The 10323-nt window shown below is 48.9% G+C and overlaps 1 protein-coding gene across 1 annotated transcript in view; it reads right to left on the bottom strand.

Moving 5' to 3' along the window:
* Nucleotides 1-3739: 3739 nt before the first annotated feature.
* AARS2 (alanyl-tRNA synthetase 2, mitochondrial) overlaps nucleotides 3740-10323 on the bottom strand; it is a gene marked incomplete at its 5' end in the record, with an annotated part of 16727 nt that continues 10143 nt past the window's right edge. Inside the window, 9 exons of the mRNA XM_010006184.1 lie at nucleotides 3740-3976; nucleotides 4355-4465; nucleotides 4605-4688; nucleotides 5536-5646; nucleotides 6079-6201; nucleotides 7722-7830; nucleotides 8932-9041; nucleotides 9459-9596; nucleotides 10230-10323. Coding sequence (XP_010004486.1) covers nucleotides 3812-3976; nucleotides 4355-4465; nucleotides 4605-4688; nucleotides 5536-5646; nucleotides 6079-6201; nucleotides 7722-7830; nucleotides 8932-9041; nucleotides 9459-9596; nucleotides 10230-10323 — 1045 coding nt within the window. The remainder of the gene's footprint in view (nucleotides 3977-4354; nucleotides 4466-4604; nucleotides 4689-5535; nucleotides 5647-6078; nucleotides 6202-7721; nucleotides 7831-8931; nucleotides 9042-9458; nucleotides 9597-10229) is intronic.

The following is a 10323-nucleotide window of genomic DNA, read 5'->3' as shown; positions in this document are numbered from 1 at the left end:
TGCTGCCAAACTGACAGCACCTGTTCACAGCAAAACCCCCATCATCTCTTTAATTAGTTTCCCGCTTCCTGCCGTCCCTTCTGTATGTGTGTGCTTGGAGTTGCTCATGTGTGCCCAGGGTATTGCTCACACCTTAGATCCTGGGTGACTGTTAAGGAATGTAGGCTGCTATTTTGGCCCAAGAACTACATTTAAAACTCGTGTTTCATTCCCTCAAGCCCTCCCTGTTGATCATCGCTTACACCTGCCACTGAAACGAAGGGTGTCCCAGGCAGAAAAGCTACTGTGGCTGCAGCACAGGACATGAATGTGTTGTCCTTCTGTGGCAGGGAAAGGAGAGGATGGGTCCAAAGTCTGTGCACTGGGGGTTTGCCAGGAGAACAGCAGGAAATGCTGTCTCCTAGGATCTGTGATGGCCTGACATGGCCACAGCTCAAAACCCAGCATTTCTACTGCAGCAACCAACTTTACCAGCTTGGGGTGATAGGAGCATCACAGATGTCTCCATAAAACTACTCTTTCATAGAACAAGATCCTTTTCCTCCTTTACTTACAGAGCAAGTTTAGTACTGCTGAGCTTATGAGATCTAGCCAGATCATGAATTGGTTATACGTGACCTCACTGATCACTTATGTAAATCCTTGCAGCCTCTGGGAAGGAAATACCCAATTTCACACTCAGAAAGGCCAAGAGCAGCAAAGGAGAAAGAAAATGAGATCCAAGCTGGAAGGTGTCCCCAAGACTGTGCTGGCTGAGGCAGAAGGGCCACCACCATCACAGCAGGCTGCAGCCCTGCTCACTGTCCAGGTGGTTTTTAATATTTATAGGTAAGTGGTGCAAGAGATGCAGCACCCCTGGGTGTAGGGGCTGCTGCAGCTGCAGAGAAGAGGCTGCAGTTCCAGCTGGAGGTGTAGAAGTTAAGAAACATGGATACCAAACTGGTGTGGGGATGGTATAGGACTGGCCTGATGTCATATAGTGCGTGGCTGTTGCAGAGGGACTCCTGCTAGCCTGAGCAGGTCTTTCAGGCTGACTCTGCAGGTGGCCATGGGCACAGAGAAGCTGGGGATGTTCAGTGCTCCCTGCTCAAAGACATGCTGCTACTACCTCCAAAGCTGCTTGATGAGCTGTAAGGCTTGGTCCTCAGGAGCCTTCTGCTGCTCTGAGTCACTTCTGGAAAGCCTGGCTGCAGAGACTGACCACAGATCCCACAAAAGACTAACACTCCTACTCAGCTTTAGGAGCCCTATAACCTTTGCTGGCTGGTGTGTGTGCAGTGTAAGGCTGCGGTGGGCCTTTCCCATTGCCCTCCAGGGGAATGACGAGGAAGGGCTCCACTTCCCTATCAGCAAAGGCATCACCTTGAAGGTACACAGACCCTTGCCTCTTAAGGGGTTGGGCAAAAGTTCACAAGGTGTCTGTTTTTTAAGCTAAGAAGTCAGGCCAAGGAGAGTCAGTTTTGTAAGGCTGCTGCTGGCAAGCTCAGGTTCTGCTTTTGGAACATGCTGCAGGAGCAGCTCAGCCCAGCATCCTCTTCTCACACCTACTCTCCCATACTGAAAGGAGACATCATCTCTTGTAGCAGCTATAAATACAGCAACACTAAAATACTCTGAGAAAGCGCCTTCCCAGTAAGACAGATCACCCCTTCCCCTCCCTGCATCTAGTACTGCTGTGGCCCAAGGGAAACACAGGAGCTGTGCAACACCAGGCACTAATGCTGCTTTCAGCTGATTGCATGAACTGTCCCCTGGGACTCCACACACTCTCTCCAGCACTGTCACCCTCATCACAAAGTCCCTGAAGCACTGGGCTGGATGTTCCAGCTCTCCCTTGTGCTCAGGTTCCTCGCAGAGGTCTTGTAAGCATCAGCAGTATCTCTTCATCCAGAAAGGGAAAGGAATTTGAGACCTGAGGTGCTCTGCTGCAACATAGAGGAACACAGGCAGGGGCTGTGGTGAGTGGCAATCTGCCCTACTGGCAGGCTGATGATGAAAGAAAGGGGCCTGTCCACACCTCTGATGGCTGACTCGTAGTAGCAGAGGCATTGCCCAGGGACTTTGGTTCATAGTCCACTTCACTACAAACCTTCCTTAAAGCTCTCTGGCTGGAAGTAGCACTTACTGAAGGAGAAAGATCTGCAGTCCTACTGCAACTGTAACTGACAGTGTTTCAGGGAACTGAGAAGGATAGTGGGGAGCACCACCAGCACCTAAAGGCTCCCCATTTCTTCTGCCTGCAAGTCCTTGTACTTATATCAGACACTTAGGCAAACACAAAACCAGCCTCCTGGCATTTGCAAAGATAAGAAGTCTTAGGGACCACATGAGATACTGGACAGCCAGTAAGACAGGAAAGAGAATTCCTCATCCTCTAGTGATGCCACCTGCATTTTCCCCCAGGTGAGCCGTTGACTGAAGCGAGAAGGGAGAGGAAGCTCTCCTCACAGCAGCTATTTACCCCTCAAGCAGACAGCTAAGGAAAGTAAGGAAAGTCTCTCATTAGGAGACTGGGACATTCCCCACTACATCCTTTCCACCAATCCTTATCTATGCAACAGACATTGCCCAATTCCCATCCATCAGCATGACTGGGCTTCCACTCCTCCTAGCATGCAGCTACTGTCACCCCCACACCTCCCTCCACACTGCCAGGCAACGCTACCTACTGGTGAAATTCATGCCCATCAGGTTGCTGTTGCTGCTCAAAGGGTGAAATCTAATTGTATCACTACCTTTTTGAACCTTTGAGTCAGCTACCAATTGTGATCTGACTTTATTCAGGTCAATACAGTATCTAAAATAACAGTGCTTTGGCTGAGAGCTCCAGACATCACTCTAACAATGAAGTCTGAAATGTCTTTGCAAATTGAGTTTGCTGTGTCTTTTAGCATTTATGAAGAGCAACAAGCTTAGGAGGGAGATCTGCTCACCTCAATGCTCAGTGTCCTGCTGCAGGGAGTTTCATGCTGCAATACAGCAAAGGTCTCCCTTCACACAACTCACCAGGATCCAAGGTGGTTTTTAGGTAGGTGCTGGTAAATGGGAGGCCAGGAGATAGTGTGAGAAGGAAGGAGTTAGAAGGGAGTGGCAGGAGGAAACAAGGATAAGAACATTCATGAAAGCAAAGAGGTAGACACTGGGATGATTTTGTTCCCTCCATGCTTCAGTTCTAGGGACTGGCTTTAGAATTACTTGTTGCGTAGCTTAACAAGCATAGGCTGAAAAAACCTGAGCCTGCAAGCAGGGGGAGGACTTCTGTCCCCATTTCTAAATTCTAGTAGCATTTTTAATCCAAGAGGAGTCCTGAGTTCTGCAGTAGGAGAGTGTGGGCTGCAGAACAACAAACCCCTTTGCCAGATCAAAGCAGGGGGGAAAAGATGCAGTTAACAAGAAACATCAGAAGATTAAAAGCTCTCTACCATTTAATGGCTCTAGGATAATGCTGTGCCATCTCCCCATGCTCCCAGGGAGCCTCTTGGTGCTGGTCTTGTGGCAAGAACTGCACAATTCCAGAAGTAGGATCTGCTGCTGCAACTGGTGCTTTCCAAGGCCCAATCCCAATACGTTTTTTGCTGAGAACAGGCAGCATCATTCTGTCAGTGGGCTCAGGAGTGAGGTCTCTGCTGATCCCTGACGATCAGAAGCCAAATGCTCCAATGCAGTGGTTGCAGCAATACTCAGTGGGAGTAATACAATGTGGGAGCTGATAAACTCTTCAGATCAGCAGATCTGCACATGCTCTGCATCAAGCATCCACGTGGCTTGCAGCTGGGCTGCATGCAGCTGTCCTGCCACCACAGCAGTTATTTCAGAGTTTACTCTGAGCAAACTCTAGTGCAGCAGTCAGGGCTCCCTGCATGCCCTTGGCCTTTCCACTGCCCTTAGCAACGATGGGAGAGCCTCCTGCCTTCCCTTCCATCTGTGTGCAGACAGCCACTGCCCAGTCAGCAGCAGAGAACACGGGGAGGCAATTCTGGGGAAGAGACACAGAGCAGTTACATGGACTGTGGAGCACTCTGCAGTTTGGAGGAAGAAAGGTAACAATGTTCTCTTCTCACCCAGCCTGCGCCCTCACTAACCTGAGGCAGTCAGGACAGGGAGGACTGCAAAGGCTGAGCTTACATGTTAATGCTGTGTCCTGCCCCTGGGCAAACACAGCCTGGAGGATCCAGGACTGGACCACCCAGTATACGTGGTCCCAGTATGGTCGTCTCAGATCTTAGCCCTGCACTTATTAACCACCAACACTGGGCAGAATCCCGGGAAAAGCCTCAACTGGGGACTGTTGAGCAGTGGGTCCAGTCTCCTTTTGCAGGCAGGTTCCCCACACCTTTACCAGGATTCTGCTTACCTTGGACACCTGACAGGCACAGAGCACCTCGCCAGAAACCTGAGGGCTGAGCAGCAGGACTGATGTGCCAGGAGACTTGTCACATAGATGGTTCACTACCTTCATTAGGATCTAGGAGAGATGGGGAGAAGAGGGGTTAGGCTACAGCAATGGAAACTGGCAGGCAGCAGCAAACACACCCAGCAGCTCCCACTTAGTGTAGGCAGCACCTGAGGTACCACCAGGCCAACAAGGAATGTGGATTACTCACAGAGAGGGAGTCAGCTGGGATGGTATCAATGATGACAGGTTGGTTGCAATGTTTTGTTAGCAGGTTTTGTGCCTTCTCTGCAGCCTGGAGAAGGAAACACACAGCACTTGAGGGGCTACAGGTGGCACAGGGTGAGCTGGATGGGAATATATGTATGCAATATATGTACATAGGGAAAGGAAGTGCTGCTCTGTGGGACAGAGGAGGATTGTATATTAGCAGACCAGCCACTGAAGCCTCCACATGAAGACCTATACAACACTCCCTCCTAAAAAGTAAGCGGAGATGGACCCCTTCCGAAAGTGGAACAGAGAGTGACTCGTTCGGTCTCCAGCCTCCCTTCTGGACCTACACAAGGCCACATATCTCAGGCAGGCTTCTGTGGCAAGATGCTCCTAATTAAGAAAATAATAGTTCTTGCTGAGAATACTAAGTCACAAATAAGCATTTCCAAAGGGCTTTTAATGTAATCACATAAACTATCAAGACACAAATGCAGAGGGAAGTCAGAGCAATATTCATATGGCAGGGAAAAAGGCTGTGTCCTACCACTGTCTTATTGCATAGCCTTGTAAAGCCCATTTTCAGGGCCACTTCATCTTCTCCACAGATAAATGAAATGATGCCTTATCCACCTGTTGGTGTTTGCCAAATGTGCTGATATGGGACTCTCCATCCTCACAGGCAGAGGGACAGGGGGTTCTGCAGGTGCCAAAGGCCCAGTCAGTCACTGACTGCCTTTTACATGATGGCCTTGTTTAATGCCAGTGAAATCAAACCAACAGAGAGCTTGTGTTGCACTGTCTGCAATGGTACTTGCTTTCTTCTGCCTCCTAATGGGACTCTAGGGTGACAGGGACACCAGGTCCACTGGTGTATGACATACAGTGCTATTAGGAGGCTGTGAGCAAGTGTGTTGCTGCTGCAGTACCTGCTGTATCTCCAGCTTCTTGATGGCCGTGTTGGCTGTTCGCTGCAGTGCTTTGAGGATAGTCTGTAGTTCTTTTCTTTGCCACTGGGGCATTGCAGTGTTACTCACCACCTGCAAGACAAGTTGCTGTGTAAGGGCACGAAACCATACCTAGAAATAAAATGGCAGTTCTCTGAGAGATCAGGCTGGACCCTGACCTCTTCTAAAACCCTTCTATACCCCTTATGTGATCTAGCCAGCCAGTCACTGTAGCTTTCTCTTGTCAGCTGGGTGTCTAAAGCCTGCTGAATAGCCTGGGAACCTTTTTTCACTGTTTTACCATCCCCACCACTGCCTTCTCTCACATTCCCTCTGGCAGCAGGTCAGTTGCAACAGAAGCACCTAGACCCTGGTCGAAATCTTTGCAACCAGAGTGGCACCAGGAGACAGCAACATGCCTGTGCTATTGACCATGGTAAGGTGTAAACCTGGTAAGGAAGAAGTCGTGACTCAAGTGTACAGAGCCCATGCTGGGATCTTTCTGTACAGGAGTGTAGTCCTTACTTGGGTCAATTGGCCCACTTCTTTGGAGAGGTTCTGCATTTCAGGAATAGAGGTACTCCTCTGCTTCATTCGTAGGGAGAGAGAGTCTACTTCCATAGCCAAGCACTGTCCTACTTCCCGGGCCTGGAGAGGAGGAGGGAAATAATGCTTCAAATGTAACAACAGAAAGAATGAACAGGGAAGGATAAAGTGGGAAGGCAGTGGGATCACAACCACTGAAGTACTGCTCAGGATCCAGTGGGAAGACACCTACCAACAGAGGCTTTAAGAACGGCGGTCCCCAAGAGACTCTGGAATAGAATGTTCCCCTCTAGATCTGCAACCAACACTAGATGGTTACACCCAGGGGAACACGCTGTCATGCATTTATGTTTCCTCAGTATCTTACACCAAATTACTAGGATTTCAATGAGAAAAACTAGGGAGCCCCATTTACTTCTTAGTGCTCTTTTTTCACTAGCAAATGCAATCTTGGAACTCATGACGGAAGAAAGAGAAGAAACAGTAAAACTAAAGAAAACTCAGTAGCTGTTTGAGCACACTTCCTTTGGAACAGTTTAGCTCATCTTGGTACACTTCCTTTTGCTTTTGTAAACACCAATGCTACTGTTAATAAAATGTCTAATACAAGCTTTTTACACCAGTGAAAATCCTTACAGTTTGGAGCATCTTCCCTGTGGCAGATCTCTGAGACCACGATAGCCCTGCTAGACTTTAGACCAGGACAGAAAAGACTATATAAAAAAAGCTGTGGATGGTAAGGACTGATGTGTCTGATGTTCCACATCCCTTGTTTCAAGTCACTCACTCCCTCATGTCTGCAGTCTCCCTTGTCTGATTAACACAGAGACACAGCTCCTCTTGGGGGCTCTCCAGGTCAGCACTTCCAGCAAAGCATGCAGATGTGCCCTGCAGCTTTTCATTCCTTGGTACCAAGAAAAGCCTTGCTAGGCACACAGATGCACAGGGGACAGCCAGCCAAAAAACAACAGATTTGCAGGGGTGGGCTTTGCCTTTAGTCTTCTGAGTTACACTGACAGTGGTTAACTCTGTTCTGACTGCAGCCTTAAAGGAAACAGGCAGGGTTGCAAGGCCCCTGACACTTCCAGATATTCATAGGACAAAGCAATCTCACAAACACAATAACAGATTGCTTATTTTTTATACAGACCCATCCAGACCAGAACCACAGTTTAGCAGTAAAAAGACTAAAGAAAAGAAGCAAAAGGGCTGCAAGAATGAGGCCAGAGCCCTGTAACCATAAAGTGCAAACCCGACTGTGAGAGGCAGGAGGTGAAACCAAAGCACAAGGGATCACATCTTTCAATACCTACCTGGGGACTGAAACTTATAGTTTAGAGACTTCCTGATGTTTTGTACCAAGTTCTTATCTTGAAAAAGGGGGTCTGAGGGGAGGAATGAAGGTCAAGGAGACAGGAAAACAGGATGCAGGGAATGGACATGAAAACTGAGGTATGGCAGCAGAGCTGGGCCCAGGGGTGAAGATGGAAGACAGATCAGGCATAGCAAGGGAGTGCCAGCCAAAGCAGGGGAAAACCAATTGCCTACGCAGAAGCCTACAAAGTTGGGTCCTTCTGGCATTTCCTTGACATGACAGAAAATCTCAGCTCCCCTGCTCTTACCTGTTTGGCTTGTCCCCCTGTCACTGCGATGACACGGCTAATCCCTTTAACAAGCTGACGCTCACTGATGATGGTCAGATCTTCCATAGCTCCTGTTTGTAGAAGGTGCCTGCAAAGTCAGCATAGAACAGGAAAGAAAACAAGCTGCTTTCTGGGAACAAAAATTAGGAAGCTTGCTTTCTTTCTACACAAGCCTAAAGTCCAGCAGCCTCTCCCCAGTCTCAATAGCTTCAATCATTTTCCATCCCTGAAATCCTGATGGCACCCTGCCAGGCAAGTAACAGCAGAGTTGAGGGTACTGCAGAGGAACCTCCCTCCATGTTACCTGCCGAGCAGGCTGCTGACAAATGGCACAAATCCTGTCTTGCTTTTCCCTCCTTCAGCAGTGGGATAAATTTGGATTCTTCTCTTTTACTCAGCTGCTACCAAACCTTGCAGAAAGTAATTTTTTCTTCCAGCTCCACCACTATCTTATCAGGCCATCTCACAGACTGGTCAGTACCAGCTTAGTTGTGCAGTCACAGGGCACTGACAACCTCCCCTTTCCTTCTTGGCTATTCAGCACTAGAAAACACCTACAATGTCTCGGGTTCTGTACCTCAAGCAACCATTTCAGACATCTTCACAAGAATCAATCATGTTCACTCCTATGCAGTTTCTTGTCCCACTACTCCCACAAGGATGATTTCATTACTAGAAACTTGCTCATTTTCAGCTGCATCTGCTCAAAGGCCAATTTGTTCCGGGGTTTCTTTGTGTCAGCATTGTCCCAAGATTGATTAACTTTTATTTGACACCCATCACTGCTAAAAGCAGAAGAGGGTGAAGGTAATTAAAATAACCAGAGCGGTCTCAAGATCTCACAGCTGTCTCAGAGTCTCCTGTAGGGTCCCCAGCCCTGCTGCAAACCCAAAGCCAAAGCACTGAAACTCTGGTGTGACAGGTCACACAACCCTTTTCCACACTTCACCGGTGCCCTGGGGCTTCCAGGTTGGTTTCAGACTATGAAGCAAGGAAAAATGCTTTGCATTTCACTAAAGTTTTCTCACCCTGGGACTTCCAAAGCTTCATAACTAACCCATCCTGTCTTCACAAGATCTTTTGGGTTAGTAAATTTGGTTGGATGGGGAGTGGAGCTTGCAAGACTGTCTCCACCTCAGCCACCAGTGCCCATAAACACACCTTCTGACTGCAAGCAAAAGTCACTTACGTCCCACAGCAGAGCTCCACAGAGGTCTGCATTGCAGCCTCAGAGTCGCGGGTCAGCACACTCTCCACAGGGACCCCCAGGGACACTATCCTCACTGGATCTGGATACCCCTGACAGAGGAGACAGGGATCAGCAGCTAACAACATGGTTCTTCAGGGGCACTTATAGACTAACAACATGGCTTCATGTGTCTACCTTATTTTTCCCCTATTCTAGAATAGCCCTAGAGTCAGGGACAGCACTGCTTCTCCCCCACAAGCAGCCAACATGGAGAGAAAGAAACAACTGGGTGACACTACAAGCTTTTGGTCCAAAAAAACTGAGCAGAAAGCCTCCGCATCATCAGCCTCCGCATTTTACAACAAAGTGCTCTTCAAACCTCATCTCTATTTTCCTTCCTGAGTTTTGTGAGTCAAGTCCCTTGCAGAAACCTGTTGCGTCAACATCTCTTGTGACTCAGATGATTCTGAGACGATTCTCAGCTGAAGGAGAAAGCTCATGCACACATGCATTGCCATCTATCATACCTCATCCATTGCTCGGAGACCCTGAACTCTTCTGGCCAGCGTGAGGGGGACCTCAGCCATATGGACAGCTTCATTTCGTTTGATCACATCTTGGACCACTTGCTCCACTTGCTGCAGCTGCTCCACAGTCACAGGGCCCTATAGAAGTAAATGAGCCACCTTCAGAAGAGGCCTCCTGAGAGGTGCAGATCAAAGGAGGGGGAACTGGGGCAGGGCCCTCAGGCAACTCGTCACTCTCCCCATGTCTCATCTCCCCTACTTGTAAAAGGGAATTGTGAGCATCATGACCCTCCCACCTCCTCCCCACGAGGGATAAGGATCTTTGATCCAAGAGCATCAACCAAACTCTTCAAAGGAGATAATGTAATGAGTGACAGGTTACTAGGGCCAGTGCTCAGCCTGACCCAGCAGCTTTCAGCTCCCAACCCCACTCAGCTGGAACACCAGCACAGATACCAGATATGTACCATAGCCAAGCTGCTGAATCTCTCAAAGATGTCTTTACACTACTCAGGTCAGTTTCATGACCACTGGCCTTGCTAAGTGCTTTCTCTTCTGACACCCATTCATCCCCCCAGCAAGCCCAGCTCAAAGCCAGGCCAATGCAAAGAAGAGCCAGTCACATCCAGAGGGCCAAGTTTCATTGCTCATATAAAATGCGACCTGTCTCTGAAAGAGTCATTTTGATGAGAGAAGAAAAACCCCTGGAGAGAAGGCCACCACCGGGATGTTGGCGCTGCTGAGAAGAAGCCAAGAGAAGTCCAGAGTCACCTTGGTATCGAAGTCGAAGCGCAGCCGCTCTGCTGTGACGTGGGACCCTCGCTGCTCCGTGTGGTCCCCCAGGACGCGGCGCAGCGCGAAGTTC

This window comes from Chaetura pelagica, unplaced genomic scaffold, assembly GCF_000747805.2.
Source record: "Chaetura pelagica isolate M959 unplaced genomic scaffold, ChaPel_1.0 scaffold271, whole genome shotgun sequence".
In the NCBI taxonomy this organism is placed as follows: domain Eukaryota; kingdom Metazoa; phylum Chordata; class Aves; order Apodiformes; family Apodidae; genus Chaetura; species Chaetura pelagica.
This window is presented reverse-complemented; position numbering and strand designations above follow the sequence as displayed.